This window comes from Cydia pomonella, chromosome 6 (genome assembly GCF_033807575.1).
Source record: "Cydia pomonella isolate Wapato2018A chromosome 6, ilCydPomo1, whole genome shotgun sequence".
Taxonomy (NCBI): domain Eukaryota; kingdom Metazoa; phylum Arthropoda; class Insecta; order Lepidoptera; family Tortricidae; genus Cydia; species Cydia pomonella.
In genome coordinates this window covers 22,793,250-22,815,432 of record NC_084708.1, presented here as the reverse complement: position 1 = coordinate 22,815,432, position 22,183 = coordinate 22,793,250, and the positions used below count along the sequence as shown (strand labels likewise).

The 22,183-nt window shown below is 38.0% G+C and overlaps 1 protein-coding gene across 2 annotated transcripts in view; it reads right to left on the bottom strand.

Annotated features, from left to right (window-relative positions):
- Positions 1-20,609, bottom strand: part of LOC133519324 (neurogenic protein big brain) — a 162,272-nt gene extending 141,663 nt beyond the window's left edge. The window contains exons 1-2 of one of the 2 annotated variants that reach the window (XM_061853363.1): positions 18,468-20,609; positions 11,829-11,955 (exon numbers count right to left, since the gene is read on the bottom strand). In XM_061853363.1, coding sequence (XP_061709347.1) covers positions 11,829-11,955; positions 18,468-18,798 — 458 coding nt within the window. In that variant the 5' untranslated portion in view covers positions 18,799-20,609. The remainder of the gene's footprint in view (positions 1-11,828; positions 11,956-18,467) is intronic. The other variant, XM_061853364.1, reaches the window with a different exon arrangement.
- Between the last annotated feature and the right edge of the window lie 1,574 nt (positions 20,610-22,183).

The window sequence follows — 22,183 nt, the reverse complement described above, 5'->3', positions numbered from 1 at the left end:
CGGGTGCGAGCGGGATAGCAAAGTAATGATAGCATGGCAAACAAACATCACACATCACACCATCACGTCTCATTGCTCATTATACATTACGCGGATTGTACTTGAACGGACCTTTCGTACCGACTACCGGCGCGTCAATCTATATTGATGCTTTACGAGTTTACGCGCGCTTCGGCCAGTCATGTGCTCGAGTGATGTTTGAAGTAATGCTTAGTTTCTCGGAGTGATGCGTAATGCAATATTACGCGTTTGAGTGATATCTCATTTGTGATGTTACGCGCATTACTTACACATGTCTAGTAGGGACCCGGACGTGACTTGACCAGTTGACCACCCAATCCTATTAATGGGCACAGTGTTGCCACAGCTCATGTAGGGACCCGGACGTGACTTGACCAGTTGACCACCCAATCCTATTAATGGGCACAGTGTTGCCACAGCTCATGTAGGGACCCGGACGTGACTTGACCAGTTGACCACCCAATCCTATTAATGGGCACAGTGTTGCCACAACTCATGTAGGGACCCGACGTGACTTGACCAGTTGACCACCCAATCCTATTAATGGGCACAGTGTTACCACAGCTCATGTAGGGACCCGGACGTTAGTTGACCACCCAATCCTATTAATGGGCACAGTGTTGCCACAACTCATGTAGGGACTCGACGTGACTTGACCAGTTGACCACCCAATCCTATTAATGGGCACAGTGTTACCACAGCTCATGTAGGGACCCGGACGTCAGTTGACCACCCAATCCTATTAATGGGCAAAGGCACTAGGTACAGTCACGTCAAAAACTATCGATGCGAAAAATGTGCCAAAAATATGTATACACTACCTTAATATATGGGCGATAAAGTCGTGTATACATACTTTTGGCACTTTTTTCGTATCGATATTTTCAGAAGTGACCGTACTAAATTACAAATGTATGTGTAATATAGCAAATACTCGTTAATTGCAGCAAAAACTCAGAAACGTTGAATCGTGAGTATTGAAAATCACAAATTTAATGTCGTTATAGCAATAAACATGACAACCGCTTGACAAATGATCGCGCCGCCCCAATTTATAGAGCAATATTGTCGATAACACTTCGGGTGGTTTATCGACATCAAACTCATCGACATTTCCCTTTATACTACGTCGGTGGCAAACAAGCGGGCTGCGACGGTAAGCAGTCACCGGTGTCAAAGGAAGCCTTTACAAAGTGTGTATGGCGATGAATGAAAGAAAGAACTGTATGAAGCATGGAAGTACGAGCAGTAGAAAAAGTACGAGAACTGGTATAAAAGTGTCGAGTAGAATTATAAAGACTCCGATCATGTTGGTGGAAAAGGTATTAAAAAAAAAAAAAAAAAAAAAAAAAAAAAAAAAAAAAAAAAAAAAAAAAAAAAAAAAAAAGTTACTGAGCTTTACTTACGTGGACTATATTGCCTGGGTAAGTAATAACGGACAACATTTTGACTAATATACCAATATCTCAGAGAGCCTACCGCGAAAACCGAAATACGCAAATTGCTTTGTCTTTTACTCACACTAAGACGTAATTAGAGTGACAAATAAAAATGCCCGCAATTGACGAACTTCAATTTTCGCGGTCATATCCCAGTTCTGCAATGGAATTCCGCTTGGTGCCCATAGAACGAAATGAAGTACATAAAAATGCATATCTAATGACCTAACTCTCATCTCTGTTGGTTTATGGACTAGGCTCCATACAAAGTTGCCAATCGTCCTTAGAGAGGAACAAATATTGTATGTAATTAAATCAGGTGAGAACGAGTAAGAAAACAGGCTATATGTTACCCAAGATACACCCTTGTTGCGAAGTTGAGACAACACATATGTTGCCCGCAGTCTAATTAATTATACGCCTCCATCACGCCACAACACAGTTTAGGAACAGAAGCAGTATCTCAACTCGATGCACTAAATGATCTGACATTTGGTTGTCATAACAAAATCCCGCGGCACGAGAGCTTTTAGGCCGCGGACTGGACACAAGCGGTGAGCAGCAAACCAAGGTCGTTCATAAATTGCGCTCGGCCCAATGTATGAACGACCTTAATTTGCCGCTCGCCGCTTGCATCCAGTCTGCGGCCTTAATAGGCTAATAGCAACATTAGCAACAGCCCGCGTAGCCAACGTGCCAATCGCTATCACTTCGTAGCGACCGAAACGCAACTGTCACTGTCACACTAATATGGAAGAGTGATTGAGAGACATTACTACGCTACGCTACGGAGCGTCAACGATTAGCATGTTGACTAAGCGGGCAGTTTCTGTTGTAAAAGTAATCGTGGAATGTAGGCTACATTCCACGACTATTCTCTTTCCACACAGACTACCTCATTATCAGTACTTACAATAAGAGGTACTTCTTCCACTTTTAGGTCCCAAGAGGCTAGATTAGATTAGAGGGATGCAAAGTGCCAGATATAGGAGGCTACAATATTAAAATTTAATATAACAAAGTACTATTTGCAGTGCCAAATAGTTTCGTTCTCAACAATATGATTGCGTTCAACAATAGAACCAAGATCAAGGTCAAGTCACTTTGCTGCTAAGGGTTTCGTGTTTGATCTCCAGTTTAGTCGAAGGTGCAGCTCATTAAATACAGCGTTGGGTGAACAAAAGATTTCCTTTGGCAGTATTGGTCCTAGGACCCAAAGATGAAGGAAGTGGGGCTACCAACATTTTTAATGTATTTTTTAAGGGATGCTCTCAACTTTATCTTGATATCTATATCTTTTAAACAACTAGGCCAAGTTTGTTATCGTTTTCGTATAAATCGAGGATGCCGAATTCATTTATGGTATCATATTGACACTATTCCGTAGTAAAACTTGGTGGAGCCACCTGCATCAACAATCTGAGTGGCTCCACTTCTTAAATTTATCTTAGGAACACAAAGATTAAATCTGCCAAAGGAAATCTTTTGTTCAGACGACGCCGTATTTGACCTTTTTAATCTTTTTATGCTTTCTGCACCTTCGACTATCTGAGCTTTGAGTGGAAGGATCAATTAGAAAATTGGTAGTCAGGATACTGGCGGATAGATTTGTGATGACAACGGCTATCGACAAGCCATTTAGTTCGGACTAATCACCCCGCATGGGATCAATAGTAGCTAATTGTGAGGTTGATCTTATGATAACGCTGTCACCCGTGGCTATGTGGATAAATGTTCGTTTCCAAGTTTATAAATCATAAAATTATTAGGTATATCAGTCACAGTCAACAGAGGCGCTTAACATATTCTGCAGTTGACTTTATCCCAGTGGTGGCGCGTATGTGTAGCAAAAAATAAATATGTACTTACAAGAAATGAAAGCTAAATATTTAAAGCTTTATTTACAATAACAATATACATAATGAATATATACAGATGATTACTATAACTAGCTTATATCTAAAATAGGCCCTTGAGGCATTGTACCAAGGATGCTGGCGGCATTTCCTCGTTGTATCGCAATACTGATACGTTGTGCGAGGAAGCCGCCAGCTCTTCAGTCACCAGTTACGTCAACCAGACGTTTCGCGATTTCTCCAAAAAACTTGTGCGCGCTAGGACCCCATGGACCTAGAGTTTCAAAGCTAAATTGTATGTATTATTTACTTATTTAAATGACTGACATATTTAAATGAATGAATTTCTGAGATATTTCGCGAATATATCTATATTAAATAGTGACAACAAGCGCCAAACTTGTGCTTGATATTTTATTGTAAGTAAATATTACATACTAAACAATTGTAATAAATAAATGAAAAGGCGTGTATACTAACGTATACACATCATATTAAACTTATCAAACTGAAAGTCTCAATATTCCAGCTGAAGCCTCGACAAAGTCAACTTGTGAGCTCTCGAGTGGCTTCGTCTCAATTGCTAAAACATTTATGCGTTCAAATCGACATCAAATTGAAATACCCACACAAACGAATGGTATATGTTGAAACAGAGAAATTCCCGCCATACGAGATACGAGCACACATTTTTTCATATTGGCCTCCATCCAAAACATATATAAGATGTTTGACACGAATCAATTTTCTAAAATTTGTAGGTACACACTCGTACGGTCCCAGACTAATTGCTGATCCATTTAGGATTCAAGCTAATTTGGTTGTAAATACTAACTCCCATATTCATAAACGTCTACTAAAGTTAACAAGCCGCTAATAATCGTTTGTCCCTTTCCATCATACCAATACGTCGGAAAGGGACAAACGATTATTAGCGGCTTGTTAACTTTAGTAGACGTTTATGAATAAGGGTGTAACGCTATGAAACGACTAATATAAAGTAAACCCTTAATAGCTCAACAAAGTCCCTCTTGACAATGATCATATATTTCTGGTCGGGCTTTCCAAATCTCTCCAGAGTAGCAGTAGAATTAGCTTAGACAGACTCTACGTATACCTACCTATATGAATATGTAGTTTTTTTTTAAATCCCAGCTAAAATATCTGTATCAATACTAGTACGCCATATTATATAAGCAACTGTAACGCCTGTTGAGGATGATTAATTTAAGGTGAAAATCTAAAAATGCGGCGCTAGCTTGCTTGCGTGCTTCCCGAAACCAGCGCTAATCCCGATACTTCGCGCGTAGTGTATTTGCTTTTGCGCTAGCTTATTCTATTAGGTCGTAGGTTTAGTATTGTATACAACAAGCCTTATTTTATACCTTTGTTTAACAACCTTTATACGCCAACGTCAAATGAAAATTGGAATATCTTTGATTGTCATCTTATAAACAACAAGATTAATAATCTAGTTATTTAATTATGCTTTTAATATAACAGTAGGTATGCGTCAAAACGGATTTTTTCCATCTAGAGTAAAAAACAAGAACTAATCGAAAAATCACAACTACAATATTGTTGTGTGTGTTTAGACAGAAAACGAAAATACGTAAATTTAGAGGCTTGAATCGATCCCATTTGCCTGTACAATGAAAACGTTTGTTTAAAAGGCATCCTTGATACGATCTTCTTTGCTACAAAACTTAACCAATCGTGTAACGGCAACTACAGAAATGAAGTCGATGCCATGAATAACCAGTTCACCAAACAATACTTTAATGAGTTTTGTAATTTATGAAACAAATCAAGATATATACACAAGCATTTTTGCACTAAATATTCTTGTGCCTCACAGTGCCGCACATTGGTGGAATCCCCTCTTTACGATACACATCCGCAGCATGGAATCCGAGATATTTTTATTTCAATTCATAACTTCGGTATAACAACTTTCAACTGGTGTAGCGCGGCCCAGTTCACTGACTTTCCTTGCTTTTCTGACATAATGATTTTTGCTGCGGGCTCCGTGTTTTTTTTTTTATGAAATATACTGGTATTTTATAATTAACCCTTTAACGGGCAAGACTGAAAAAAATCCTCAATTCTTGCCTCATCGCCAATCGTACAAAAAATTCTGTACAAGAAAAAAATACAAAATGATAATGTTGTAGGTGGTCTTTTTTGAGACCGTTGCCCTACATGGACACAAAATAAAATACACGAATCACTTTAACTTAGTCATATATTAATATTTTTATAAAATAAGAGGACATATATGTTGTTGTACTCCAGAATATGAAAAATAGTGGAATTCAAAAGAAAAACCCTATTGTGGGTTGCGGACCAAATACATAGTAGGTAGGTACTACACGCGCGGTTGTTTTAAGTATGCGATAGACGCAGCGTTGAACGCATGCGATCACGGAATTTATTTATTTTATTTATTTTATTGATAAAAATGTTTACATGACATTACAGTTGAACCAATGCGTCACGAAACTTAAACTAACTAATAATTATAAGTATTAACAATTATAAATAATTAAATTGGGACAGTAGAGCACCTAGCATCCATCGCCTCACAGAATCTCAAGCATTCACTATACACTGCCGCCCATCGCCAAGCAAATAGATCGCATTCAGGCGTCGATGCCAGGAGCGCATTGAGCAGTGAGAGGGCGCGGGGCAGCGGCGAGTTCCTGCGCGATACGGTGCGCGCCGGCGGCACGGCCAACAGGTCGCGTTGTCGTGGTCTGAGGGCCATTCTCGGGACGTCCGGAACAAACAGGCGCACGAGACCAGAAACAACTTCGGGACAGTCTGACTCCCCACGCAAGGCTCGGCATGCCATGACAAGGAGTTGGTAATTCCGCCTGACCTCCAAGGAATTGTACCCGAGGGAGCCGAGAAGATACTTTGTCGGGTACAGGTACGGATAGAATCCGAATATTTTTTTATAAAGGAACCTTAAAAACGCTTTCTGGACCTTCTCAAGCAGTAAAGCATACGTCGACTCGTAGGGGTTCCAAATGATCGACGAAGTCTCCAGCTTACTCCTTACTAGACCATTGTACACCATTTTTATGGCCACCGGGTCATGAAAATCGCGAAGGTTTCGGATTACAAAACCCAGCCTTTGAAAGGAGCTCTTCGCGAGAGAAAAAATATGCTCGTGAAAAGTTAGCTGTGCATCGAACACTACGCCCAGATCCTTGACGGAAAAGACACGATTTATCGGCTCTGACCCCAGTATATAATGCCCATATATAGCGGAACGAGAGCGGCTAAATGTACACACACAACACTTGACTGGGTTGAAATGAAGTTTATTGTGCATACTCCACCGAAACACCAGGTCGATGTCCGAGGAATGTATGGTCATTAGATTATCTGATTTAATGTTGGTATGCGGCAAACAAAATTAAATAAAATATCTAATAAGAGTAATAAGAAAATAGGAACGGAACGAAGCAATGACGGCAGAAGGCACGTATTATCTTATTGAATGTCTGGCCCGCAAACATGGCTAATTTTATGGGTCGAATTTGGGAATTTTACACTCTGGCAACACCAATTGTCGAATGTGTGGCAAAGAGGAAGAGACACTGAAACACATAATGGGTGAATGTTACGCCCTGGCCGCGTAGCCAACGTGCACATTGTTCACGCTCCGTGGCGAACGAAACGCAACTGTCACAGTCGCACTAATATGGAAGAGTGATAGAGAGAGATGACTACGCTACGCTACGGAGCGTTAACGATTGTAACGTTGGCTACGCGGCCTGGCCAGACAAAGAATGAAGGACTTTGGAGCAGGCTATCTGGAACCAAACCATGAGTTCCATCATCGGCATATGGAGATGGTCGGAAAAGCACTTGAGTAGTTTACGGACCTAAGGGGGTAATTACACAAAAGACCTATGGTTCGATGTGTATCCGCAAGGGCCCCCAAAACTCATAAGATAAGATAAGATAAGATGGGTCGAATTTTGACTTGGTTTGAGATTTACGCTGCTAAACGATACTATTCTATGGGGGCCCAAATTAATAAATCTCTTACAAAATCAATTAGAACACATAAGCTGAAGCTCATTTAAAACTGAATCACGTAGATGCAAATGCATCCCCCGTCATAAGTCCGCCATCTTGAATACATTAAGACCCTATTACGTTTCAGTGAACCATGCCATAGTTAGCACATAATATCTCTTGGATTGAATTTCAACGTGGGAATGGATTCAGAATGATTCACGACACTGTACGGGCAGCATCACTTAAAAGGGGTCTATCGGAAAATTTTAGTTTTATATGGTATTTCTATCAAGGGTAAATATCATGAAAAAATTCACACGGACTTCACGACGAAACGGACGGACGACTGTCACTGACGAAATCTGTAAAGTTGGCATGATAGAAAATAATCACATGTTTTCAGTTGTACATCGTTACCCTGCTTATTAGAGCTGTATAATTTTAGTGTAAAACAACTAGTGGTACACGAGGGATCTGACAAGCGAAATTTTAGACAGAAGTGTATTTACAGAGTAATAGACATAAAATGTAAAAACCCTCACGACGGCCAGAACTTTCGTCGGGGGTTACGCGCGGCGTGCCAAATTTTTTGCTCCTTTCTGATTTCACATATTAAAATCCACACAAATTCGCGGACAACTAGGTTTATATATATATTTATACGGATGTAAAAGTTTCAGAAAGGTTTTCAACTTCACTGACACAGTTGTAACAGCGTATGGTTCGTGTCATCCACGATGACGCGCAGATTTGTCAAATCTAACCTCTAATAACATGACTATACGGGTCAAGACACGCGTCTTCGTGAATGACACGATCTATGTGCGGTTTCATAAATGTTTAATGTTTTCTGAGGAAGTTTTCACTTGGATGAGCCGAGAACGAGTAGGTACACACACACACTAATAAAACGATGGAAATAAATGTTTACTTACCATGGAGTCAAAGAGCAACTGTATAAATGTTTTACTAAATGTGTACTCTATTGTAAATAATATCTTTATTTTAGTGTACATAATTATAACATATAGGTCTATTTTAACATTAGTAGTACGGGATTGTTAAATGGATATACATATTTATTACTATTTTACCATTGTTTTATTGTTTATTTAAAATTAGCCTGTTTAAAGTTTAAAATTAGCAAACAACTGTTTAAACAGTTGATTATAAAAATGAGTATATCTCGTTATTATTGTAATTACACAAGCCCATTCTGTTAGATGTGTACCTACTATTTAAATAGTGTTATGTTTTATCTCTTTAAATTAAACAACGTAAAACCACCCAAATATATTTGTGTGAAAATCCGGCCCTGTTTTTTACCTGCTCCTCGAGAAACATAACATTGCTTCCTTTGCGCTAGCTAGCCGTGCGCTCGCATTACCAGTGCAAGCGAGGTCTTCGAATACGTATCTTTGTTTCGGATCGCAGTGTCACAAGTCAAGCTGGTTTGAGAGCGTTTAGTCGCCTACCTTAGACGCACCAATAGAGATCAGACAGCTATTCTGTTAGAATTCTGTATTAGTTCATAATGAATCTTATTCCGTGCTCAATAGAGTAGTAATTCAATAAACGCTACCTATGCGGCCTGCCCATTTTTTCATAGTGGCACGCGCCTTTGCGGTTTTTAAACAATAGATAAGACGATAACCCGTAGAAGCTCACGGAGGAAAATAGAAACTATACCTACCCAACGATTTTTCGAGTCGAATATATTTGTGCGCTCCGATCCAATCGGAGAAGCGCGAGACGAGACGAGGAAGAACGAGGCCAGAAGGGAGCAGCATGTACACACTCATTCTCGGTCTGTCTCGGGGTGTCTCGACGATTGTGTACAGCCCGCATTCAGCAGGGTTGTTTTTGCAAGAACTTAAGTACTTAATATATCTCTATTACAATTAATTTTGTCCCTAAATTGGTTGCTTAACTATTTTTTGTAAATAATGTCAAACGATCTTGATTTTCCTGAGGATCAAATGTCTATATAGGACTCATGGCACTTAAGCAACACAAAGGTCAGAAATGAGAGTTAAAGTCTCGCTCGCAGACCTCGCAGTCGACGATTGAAACGCCTCTAACAAAATGATAAGGTGATGTGACGTCACATCATATAAGTCTGTCCTAATTGTATGGAAGATCAAGGAAATTGCCATTTTGACCCTGAAATATTGCGTTTATGTGTATAATTGTCATATAATTTATTTTTCAATAAAATGTAAGGAATCGAATGGTACCATTTTCTTTTCTATTTTTGAAAGACAAAAAAAAAATTTTTTTTTGAGACATCGGAGCCTTGTATGTTTTTATAATCTCAATATAATTTTTGAAATTCCACTTTTTTATAATGGTTGGCTCATTTTCTATCCATTTAACTAAATTTTGTTATAATATTCAACATGTGTCAAGTACCCAATTGTATACTTTGCCAAAAAATGCCATAGATATACCAATTTGTACTCAAAATTAAATTGGCAGCCAGCAGCTGGCGCACCGTAGACAATAATTACCAGCGTCGCTGGTTGCATTATGCAGTTGTTGGCGAATACAGCGCTGAGCACGAGCTGAATACGCTAAAATTGATCTAAATTAAATTCTATGAAGAAATAAGCGTGTTATATCAGGGGTTGTGTTGTACACGAGAAGGCGGTATTTTTTAATTGAAACGTCAAGTCCAATATTAATATAGCAGCAAATTCTAATGTCGAAGTCCTTTGCAATTTCTTTCGTATTTATTGAGTTATAAAAAATGGGGATAATCTAAACACCTGTTTTACACGCTTTTGTTTAGCTTCACTTTTCCCTATGTTTCTATAAGACGGGTTTCTATGAAGAAGAATTTTGCATAATTGTTCTGAAATTTGGTTGGTATGGCAACCAAGTAGGCCTCAATTGAGTATTAATCATCTTCGTCAACAAGTAAAAGCATACAAGGCAAAGCCGAAAGAAATGTAACTGTCTCTGTTACACTAAATGGAAGAGCGATAAAGAGAGATGACTATGCTACGCTACGGAGCGTTAACGATTAGCTTGTTGGCTACGCGGGCAGGTCGAGCACAAAGCATTTGTTAGGTTTCGTGGGGGAGCTGAAGTCTGTAGAGTAACTTACCCCCTTTCGCGCAAAATAAAGACAATAGATGTCGTTGTCGACTGGCGGAAAATCCCTGGAAAACGAATGGGGTTGTTTCAAATTTTTCGAAACGCTTGTATCGCGTTCTATATTGACTAAAAGTTGCCCTAAAATTCAATTTTTATACTAAAAACGGAATTAAATATGTTAATTTAACAAAATATATTTTGACAGATGCTTTCGCGCCCAAAACGCTCTTTGAAAATTGTGTGACGTCACAGTTTACGATTTGACACATAACTACATACACACGTAGAAGATATGAACTGTCAACTGACATTTGTCATTTGTTGTTTATCGCCTAACTGTCAACAGTGTCAATCCGAGAGTTGTGACGTCATCAGAATCTTCAATGACGTTTCAAGTTTGGTCACGTGACGTGAGCCAAAATATATTTTAAATTCAATATTTCCAAAAATATGGTCATTACAGGTCCCCTAAAAGTAGTTAAACATGTTCTTATAATCCAAAAGAATTTATTGGGATACAATTCGACCCTGAGATTTGTAGATGGAAACAACCCTATTAACTAACCAAATTCCACGTTGGCAAAGTGAACACTCAGCATATAACTCAGAAATTATGTCAACAAATTCGTCTTTTATTCAAAGCACAGTACGCTATAAACATCTCATTTAATGAGCTCTTAAATGAGCATAAGCGCTTGAAAGCAGTAAACTCAAGAAAACAGCTGCACTTGCCAGAGCTACTCGTATTATTTCCAAAGCTAAAAAGAAACCAGTGTAGTATGATCTAATGCTACATATAGTTATTAAAGATATGGGGTCACACTTATACTGGGTTTCCTGTGATGCAGCGACCGAATGAACAGTCATTTTGTAGCGGAAACGGCTAAGCCGGCAATTGAAGTTGGTATTGTGTTGCAATCTAAGCTAGAGCTTTGAGATTGCTGTGCTTGTGTATGACCGTTTTGTTATTTCTACACGTGTTTATTGCGCTGAAATGTTATTTTGATGGTTAAAGCGTTAAGCTACGATATTATTCGTGTTAATTATCATTTGTTCTGGGTCTTTAAACCTTTGAACGCCAAGATTGCCAAAAACGCTTGAAATTGAGGTGTGTAGCCGTAGGTCGTAGGAATGGCAGGTTCTGATTCAAATAATCGAAAGTTTCGAACAGATTAATCTGAAAATCATCGATAAATGAAGGATTTTAAAAACTCATTGGCAGACAAGCGATTCGTTCTTTCGATCCCCATCCCTATTGCCTCTTGGGTTGTGCCCTGGCTTCGTTATAAAACGTATTTAACTATAATATGCGTCACTGTAGGCTGCCATATCTCTTCCCATGTGCTCTCCTCGGCGTACTTTAAGGTCTAAAACTCACCCCAAACTCGCAGCAGCTCCGGCTATAGCTCCTCCGCACTGCGCGGCCACATAGAGGATCGCGCGCAACGGCGACACGCGCCTGCGCACACAGAGCGCCGCCGACACCGCCGGGTTGATGTGTGCACCTGGAAACGAAACTAATTTATATTCCGAATTCAAAACGTTTGATTTAGGTGAAAAGTGGCTGTAGTATTAAATTCGAAAGCAATAAAAATCATTTTGAATGGAAAATTCCATGTAGTTTCTTTTGATTTCCCTGGTCATTATAATTTTATTTGATAGGACACTTTGTTATATTCGTGCATATGCGTCCCTTTCCTTTTCGATATTAAAAATAAAAACACGAATATTTCACCTAATATATTGCCGGCCTGTGCGACTTAAACTCAGAATTTATTAAGGTTAATTATAGTATACATGCAAAAATTATAAATGCAATCAAAAAATGGTTGTTTGATCAGGTACAGGGTCAGGGTAATATCCATGTTTTCTTTTTATTTATTTTTTTATCTCGTGTAAGTGAATCTTAAAATTCTTAATGAGATTAAATGATCTTAAACCTTAAATAATGTAAACTTGTATTTCAATTTACTTCATTACCTTCAGGTAATTTATTTTATATAGATTTCCAGAAAATAGAAAGTTCTCTTTTATTTCCCTTTAGGTATTACATTAAATTTACAACTAGAATCACGTAATAACAGAATAGCATATAGCGTTTCTATTTTATATATTCATATAAGGAGAAATATCGCGAATACAAAAGGTACTCGCACTAATGGTACGGGTATAAAGTGTACGCTCTCTTTGATACATTTTAACGTATATTCCTCTGGGGTAGAGTGTTCTGAGAAATGATTATGGAAGGAGAATGTGTAGTCAGCTACAGAGAAAAATTAATCTCTCCGTATAGAAAGTCCTACGAATCTACTCGTAATAGTAAAACTAATTTGATGGACGTAGCGCCAATAATGGGACGTATACCATAATTCTTGTAAAATTAGTAGTAATCATCAATTTATAGACATTGGCAACTTTACCATCGAGCTGCTTTGCTTATTTTTTGATACACTAGCAGCTCTTGGAGCTGATGCGTGTCGCGATCGCAATATCATATCTTATCTTAGTGTAATATTTTGCTTCAAATATTAGACTTATTGGGTGGCATCGTCCGAGGGCTGAACGTACATCGTACTGGAGGCCAAATTATCATACATTCGCTATCATTTATCATACGCCTGGCAACATTGGAGCCTAAACAACTTCGATGACCACGTCTGCCGCGTTTGCCTGTCCGGAATACAATGACGCACTTGCAAGCCTGTACATACTTACATGGCATTCTTCAAGCGTTTGAACAGACTTGGAGCTTGTAGACTTTTGCCAAGTCTCGGCAAGCATGTAAACTAGGGTTGTCACGAATATTCGCATTAGCATTCGTATATACGAATATTCGCATACTTGTAAACATTCGCATCAAATGAAGCTAATGTTTAGCGAATGCGAATGTGCGCAGGTGGTGTCGCTGTCTCATCGACTCGCGTATGGGCAGTGCGCGCAAGCTGTTTTCAAGTAATGAATTTTGACCAGTAGACAGCATTTTTTAACACTTTATAACATTCCGTTCTAAGGTGATAAGTATATGTTCAACGTACTAGATTTTTTTCTAATTAGGAATGATAATAACAACTACATATTCCCTAACATTCGTATTCGCATTCGGACATTCGCATCCTGGACATTGGATTCGCGAATGTAAAGAATGCCACATAAGTGACATCCCTAATGTAAACGTAGTATAACCTTACAAAATCTTTATTAAAGTAGGTATTTTAGACGGACCAAGGCAATGTAATTGTGCCATAATTGGCCATACGTCTGTTACTGCTAACTACTTATCTATACAAAATACAAATACACAAAAAAGACCCAAACTTGCGTCAGCATCATGCTCGCGTATTTTGTATCGTCGCTGTTTTTATAATGTACTCAGGTAAAGGCAACTATAATAGGACCGGCGGCCGATCTGAATCACAAATGGGCCGGCCATACATTCACGATACATTCTGTCTAGCGTCTTGTGATATTTGGCCTCTATTTGCGCAACACTTATGTGTAATCAAAGATCCAACTTATTTTGGATGCCCAGAGATGCGTTGGACTTGTTGCTGAAGTATAAAAATCTTATATGAATAGAAATAGCCCAGCAATTACGTCTTTTTGAAATTGATTTAATGTATTGTCCTAATATGGGTGGAGTGTGACAAGAATGTTACTGAAAGGAATTATTTTATTCGTAAAAATGGAAGAAATGCTTTACTTTATTCACTAGTGGTGGCTGCACAAAATTTGGAAATACTTTCTACTTGAATATACTCGTACTACCTCAAATAGGTACCTAGTATCCGAAACGTATGAGAACAGCAAAATTCTGAGAATAAAACCAGATCGTGATTTTCGATCAGTAAATCGAGGTGAAGATAGATTTAACTGTCGACGGTAAAACAGCCATTAATTTAAGCGAATCATAGTGTTATTATCAATCGTAAGATTCGTAAGTATGAAATTTTAGTACTCCTAAAGAAAATGACTATAGCTAGTGGTTTGATTTAGTTTGAAACTTTGAATTCGTGCAGATCCTCGCGAATTTCCATGCGGCTGGGTCATAAATTTTTCGTGATGTATATGCTAAGTGTCAAGTCAGAAGTAAAAATTTAAAACGTAAGTGAATTTTAATCAAATATTAAAACTACTTATTGGTTGGAAAACTGATTGGTTTCATTAATATAAATTGAAAATATTTATACGAATGAATTAGCTAACTAAATAAGCTTCCTTTGAGACTTCATGGAGAATTTGGAGAACTAACTGAAACGCTTTAGTCATTATGATAGTAACATAAAAATAAAAATACAGGTTTTTGGAATATCTGTTTTTGGCAGATGTTTATATCCATTTAGTATGTAGCTATATATGATGTAGAAATTGTAGAGCGCCAGAAGTTTAAATACTTACTGTTTTTATAACTACCAAAAACGCAAGTGGATATTTGTTATCAGAGTACTTAGGTAAAATCGTATTTCCGAAAGGCCCGCTGCGAACTTCAATTCAACAATTTGTACGATAGTATAATATTATTCCATTTTGGTTGGCAAAAGAAAGATACCGCGACAATCAAGCGCACAAAGAAAACAGCATTTTGAATTGCGGGCAGGTACAAACCACTTCCTGCCATTCAAAGCAACCTTTCAAATTATATTTAAAAAAAAACTAAAACTATGGCTGAAAAGCCTTGATTAAAAAAGCATCAACAAAAGTTGAATAATACTGGACCACAGATCAGATGAAAGCGATTCAAACAGCGAATGAAATGTGGATACAACATAACTGTCACAGATAAGCCAAAATGAATGAATGGAACTTTAAATCGAGCCTTTAAATAGGGATGTCCAGTCCCATTAGTGAAAATTAGGGCGGGCCATTCTATAAATTCATCACGGAGTCGCAAGTGGAGAGGCGAGAATTAGCCTATATTGTCGTCTCTTGTGATATGATATAATTTAAAATGTCATTGTCCACGGTGTTAAACTTCAAAAGAGGGGAAGGGTGCACGTGTCGCGCCCAGAAATAATAACTGGCTATAAAGAGTTATTTTATAGCGCGGAACACAGAAAACAAACTTATGGGATGTCAGTTCGTTGAGTTTCATTGTTAAACGCCCCATCAATAATGAGAGTCTACGCAGAAAATAACCTCAGAATAATTAAATATGGTAAAACCTTCGGATTTCATTAAATATATGCCCTTATTATTATTATTATTAATTATTAATGCTTTCGCATTCCGCTTCTTTCTCTTTGCTAATTGAATCCGGATTTGCATAAATTCTTATTACTGTCGAGTCTAATAATGTATACCCTCGTTTTTAAATTTATGTCTTCGAAGTATTTTATAGGTATTTTTTTATGGACATAAAAGTACCTACTTTATGCTGGAGAAAATTGCTTTCTGGTGAGTTCAACACGTTCGCTGCTGAGGATATTTTAGAAGTAGGTCAATTTTTGAGTTATCAAAACTTGAAAGAAAACTTAGATCGAGGGAAATGGAAACACTTCTCAAAGGAATTTTATCTTGTTAAAGAGTTGAAGGCTTAACTGACGAAAATGTTCTTTTTCCTCGGCTTTTAGTCCGTTTCTGAATACAAATTCAAATCTTACATAAAACGTAGGTTTTTATTTTATAAAGATTGAAATTTGAAATATAAAAATGTACTGATTCATAAGTCATAATACTGTTCAGTTATTCCACGAATACGATCTTCACTAGGAATAATAATAAATTCAGCCATAAGGACATGACATCAAAAATTCTACGACATTTCCCCTTGTAACTTTGGACATTGTATTTACATTAATATTAAACAAACGAAAGCAGTATTTGCTTAAATTTGCGACCGGAAATCATCTTCCTTATTTTAGATTGCATAAATACCATTTCGTTGTGAATGGAATTTTAATTTGCCAAACAAGCTCTTGGGTCGGCTATATTGCGGTAAAATTACAAAGTTTCGTCTCTTGTGGATATAATCTTAAAAGCATAGGAAAGTTTACCCCACGGCTCACTTGGGATGAGTTTAAAAAAAAAATTACGCGCTTGTATAGTTATGGAAATCACGATTTTATAACTTATATCAATGGTATAAGATTGAAAATTGAATGCATATTTTTCAAAGTGATAGTACTTTCGCCAGGCGCGACCCTTGTAAAAAAGTGGGATAATTGTGAACATCTGCACGATACGAGCGGTAACGTAACTCATCCGAATATCGCTCGAGTGGGAATAAATTACATGATGGCGGCTTTAATTGGACTCTAGACAACCCTATTTCTACCTAAAAGAAACAACAGCCAAACGAATATGAAATTTATAGAGAGTTGTTACATTTTTGCTCCGAAAGTCACCCTATCACGGCCGAATGCGTCCCACCTTGCACCAATTAAAAAAAAAGCAGGTATGTGCACGTGGTCAGGTTTTTTTGCCAAGGCTCCTCACAAGCTCAGTAAGGTAACGGCGAGTCTATTTTAGTAACTTACGCCCGACGTAGATCGATAAGTAACAAACTTTCCTTTGTCTTCCATTTACAAATTATTAGTACCTAAGTTTTAATTAACTTTAAATTACCGTTAGTGAAAAGTAATCGTTATTTATTGCGAGATAAAGTTGGCTTTGTGCACTGTAGCAGAGTTTTATTGTTTTTATAAATAGACGTTGATAAAGGCAAGCTGCAGGAGCAGGGAGTAAACAGCGTGGGATAGTTGCACGTATGACCTTTCCTGTGCATCGCGTGGGATGCGAATTGTCGTTTTGCACCACCGAAGACACGTGTAACCTTGTGGAGTTTACAGTAAACCTTAACGCAATAATTAAAAGGTCTACGAATCCTTACTTAACGTGTCTTCGTGCGTACTGATATGAAAGCCGGGTCCAGGTAGGCAGGTGTCAGCTGTTTAGATTTCGGGACTGTTTGCTGCGTCTTACATCGACTTGGAATTTTGTAAGAATACAATGTGATTCAGATTCTTGATTTTATAATAAAAAAATATTGCAGTATTGTACTCGAGTATTTGAAACAATAATGGAATGGAGTGTTGATTTAGGTCAGTTATTTGTCTATTATTCACAACACTCGGGGTCTCGAGAAGTATCAGTCAAAGTTCACAACTTGCAGAAGCACATCGCTTCCCTAATAATACCTACATATTGGCTATTATAAATGAATGCAAAAGTATGTTTGTCTGTTACCTCTTCACCCTCAGATAAATTTGGTAGGTACGAACAGAGGCCTACCGCGAAAATCCAAGTTCGTCAATTGCGGGCATTTTTCTCTGTCACTCTAATTTCGTCTTAGTAATAGTAAAAGAGAAAGATCCCCGCAATATGCGAATTTCGGTTTTCGCGGTAGGCACCCAGATTCTAGTTGTTTTCACGAAACTTATCATTCTACGCAGACGGCATCGCGAGCAGAAACTAGTTATTCATAAAACCTTAATACCTAATACTTAAGAGGGAAAAATAGCTTTGCGATCTTAACGAAATAACGGTACTTTTTGGATGATATTCCATTTCGGGAGAAAACTGTTTCTACTAAATTTCAACAAATCCCTTTGATCTTGATATCGATCGCTTCAGATTGATATTATAGATTTTGCTTTAAAAAAAATTGCAAAATTTAGAAAAAAGGAAAACCTACAAACCTAGTTTTCATTGTGTCAATAATATACAAAAAAATCATGGAGAATGGAAAATATTTAGAAGTGGATTTTTTTTCCTATTTTTGTATGGACGAGTAATGCTTCCCTCTTAAGTTGTGTACTACAGCAGCTGTTCGGAAATGTAATTTGTTACATAGGTATGTAATATTAACTTGGATTAGTTGGATTTGCATTATATAAATGGATTTTTCAGTACAGCGAGCTCTAAAATTGTATGGACGCTGTATGCATTTTGGCAGCTCGATAAATAATGAGGTAAATGAGAAACCTATGTTTCTAGGTTTATTTTAAATATATATCCAATTGTCGTAAAAGATTGAGTTTGGTGATAAGTTTTACGGCTAAATTGAGTTTAAAAGTCTTACCAGAAATATTGACAAAGCACAGCGTCAGCGTGGCGATGGCACATCCCGAGGCCAAGGCCGTGGAGAGTAGGATCGCCGAGGCCGAAGCACCGACTCCAGCACCGATTGCTGCCCCGCACACTATGAACACATACAAAAACGAGGCTGCGCACTCCGCTAACACAGCCTTCCACAGCGATAAAGTCCTCACTTCCAACCGAGCCGGCATTCTACCAGCCAGCCCCTCATTACCATCTTTCCTCAAACCTTCCAACTTCTCAAATAACGTAATTATATGCTGCTCTATATTCTCATCAGGCATATTTAACGATTGCTCACCCATTTTTCTCATTAATATATCCACTTTAAAAAATACTACTAAACTTTTATGATAAATCTATCATGGCACGCAAACAGGAATCCAAATAAAATAGACACAAAAAAATAGATTAAAACAAACACTGACGCTAAAAAAATTAAACGAAATACTCTATTTTGTTTATGTTTAAATTTCGCGCGAACGCGTGTAGGCGGGCAACGGACGCCCTCACGCCGCGGCGACCGGTTTCGGAGTGAAGCTGAATGAACGAGTAGAATGGCGGGGGCTCCACTTGTTACACCCGGACCTGCTGGGGTGTAATCAAATCACCAACTCGTATCACAATAGCTAGTTAATTGGATAACCATTATTTATCATGCGTTTTGGGTTAGCAAAGTTTGCGGGTTGTTTTTCATTTGCATATGATGCCGATGTGAAATGTGAATGACCTTCTGGCGATTTTTCAACTTAACCAAACATTTGCTTTGTGTTAGCTTTTATCAATAAAGTTCATTGGAATAGGTGGGGTAGTTTTAATAGGTAGCTGGCGCTAGCTAAGGACTAAAATCAGTATAGGAATACCTAAAGGTAATAGTCGGTGCCATTAACGAAATTGACCATTAACTGCGTCATTTACGCCGCTGGCCCCATGATTTCCCGAAGGATAATTGCATGAGGCGTCCCCGCATCGAAACCGATAAGGATTTTGTCCGAAACTTAATACTAAAATGTATCGACCAGTTTCAAGTGTCTTAACTAACCTCTGCAAGCTGTCGGCTACGAGTCAAAATCCACCATTTAGAAAAAATCTGAAACCTAAATCGAGAAAAAAATCCATTTACCTAATTATAAATTTTAATTTTAAATATCGATCTTGCTCATAAAATTTTACAAGAATGGTTAAGAAATGCGACCTGCGGCGCTATCATGGTCGCATTTTTATCACTTATCATGTCGTGTGTCACTTTCTAACTTACATACTTGTTAGAACGTGACAGGCATGGTGACAGATGATAAAGAGCCGACCATCTTAGCCCTACTGCGGTGGCAGCATGCTTCCATTTTTATCACTTGTCACTATGCCCGTCACTTTCGCGCTTATACATAATATATGCTTGTTAGAACATGGCGAAAAATGATAAAACGCCGACCATCTTAGCCCTACTGTAGACGAGAACAGCCGGACATACGAAAGCATTTTTGCTCAAGCAGAAACCGACACGCTTCGCTCGTGTTTGGCGCCCGCTCAGTCAATAAGAAAGATTTTCAGAATGTATTGTATTAAGTTAGGTATACCTACGCTTAAATGTCTAGGGATTCGACTGTTTCGAGACTTTCGATTTCAAGCTCATAACAAAGAAACATTTATTACGTTGAATGGTTTTCGTTGGCTGAATGTCAAACAATAGCGTCTGATGAAATAAGTACGTTAGGTGTTACGTTTAAATGTGGTTTAAATAGAATTAATTGTAAAAGTTTTTGGACAAAATTCCGAGGTGAGGAATTCCATTAGGCAGTGAATCATTGTTAGCTACCTATTTATAGAACAAAGGTTTCTTTTTGATAATTGAGTAAGTATGTTATTACACGGTTGGCAATTTTTTTCTGTTCCTACTCGTGTAATGGTTGAATTATGATTTCGTATGGATGAAATTGACCAATCACGTAGCGTCGCGGTACAGTGGAAAAGACACCAACGCGCGAATATTTCATGAGTAATATTCATATATTATGCACGCGTTGATGTCTTTTGTACTACTGAGATACTTAACTAATTCTTTACAGTACATATGGTGCTACTTTACCTCACTAGTGCGATAAATAGCACATTACGTAATTATGTCGAAAATTTAAAGGGCCATAATTATATACTGTAAAATGTTGTACGATACATGTGCGAATTTCCTATTATTCGCACTTGTATCGTAATGTATTAATTATTTATTATTTAGGTTTTATAGTAGAAAAAGTATTGTATACAATAGTGATATAATCAAGCTTTTCAATCTCCTACCTTCATTAGGCCACTCAGCAAGCTTTGTGGCCTAAACACGATGAACTCCTCAACTGAAAAGCTCTCTATTATATCACGAGGTATAGGTAGGCTGATGTCATATTAATGGAGCATACTTTATGTAACCGGTAAGAGTACAAAAGTAACCATTACACCGTGTTTTTATTGAATTCCGTTAACTTCGGGGTATCGGTAAGTATGTTTTAAGTAAACTAAATGGCAAACTTAGTTGATTAAAAAAAAACTTTTTTTAATGAAAAGGATATATGTATAATTACAATTATAACATAATACATATAAAACTTAAAATCTAAATCTAAAAATAAATAAAACTCATCTTAAAATAAATAATTAAAAACTATCCCCCTGCGGCATGGTGCCGTAGATGCTGGCAGCATTTCCTCGTTGTATCGCAATACTTATTCTTTGTGCGAGGAAGCTGCCAGCTAAATATGAAAAGTAATTAAATAATACATATAGCGTTGTTTTAATACGGGCATTACATTTAAGTAGTAGGGGACATTACATTAACTAACCTTAAGTTTAATAACGTATAAATATTAAATATTATACCTACTGGTGGCCGGTCAACATGACAGAATAGTTTTTGATTGATGACCACAACATGGAAGAAGACACACAATCTGGATAGGTTTCCAACAAGGTGGACGGACGATTTACTCACATTCGTGGTACGTTGGATGAGGGCAGCACTCGAGCGGTCATTGTGGCAACCCTGGTGGTTAGGTATATGGTAGGTTCAGGTAATGATGAATGTTAATGATGAGTACGGAATTACAGAACCAAACTACAAAAGTGCAATGTACTTATAATAGATAGCTGTATGGAGTGCATAGGGGTTTAACAGTACGTTATAGAGCTGGTACCTATAGTTGGCGAAATATGACTTGAACCGTTTGGTCATAAAACTTTATCTTTACGAATAAAAAGATGTGTGATGGTTTTTTAATATACAGGAGGCAAACGAGCAGGCGGATCACCTGATGGTAAGCGATTACCGCCGCCCATGAACACCTGCAACAACAGAGGGGTTGTAAGTGCGTTGCTGGCATTTAAGATGGGAGTACGCTCTTTTCTTGAAGGTCGTATCGGTCCGGAAATTCCGCAGGCGACAGTTCATTCCACAGTTTAGCTGTGCGAGGCAGGAAGTTTCTGGAAAGACGCACAGTTGAGGAGTGCCAACCATCTAAGTGGTGAGGATAGAAATGTTGTCGCGTGGCGGTGGCGAAAAGGAGCGGCAGGGATTAATCCGAATAGGTATTGTTTAGCTCAAGTATACTTTGAGCAAAACTGGCTGCTAATTGTTTTATTGCCCTATTTTAAACGAGCCATTCGCGATAACATTAATCAGTGCATAAATATTTATTCGACTATACCGAGCAC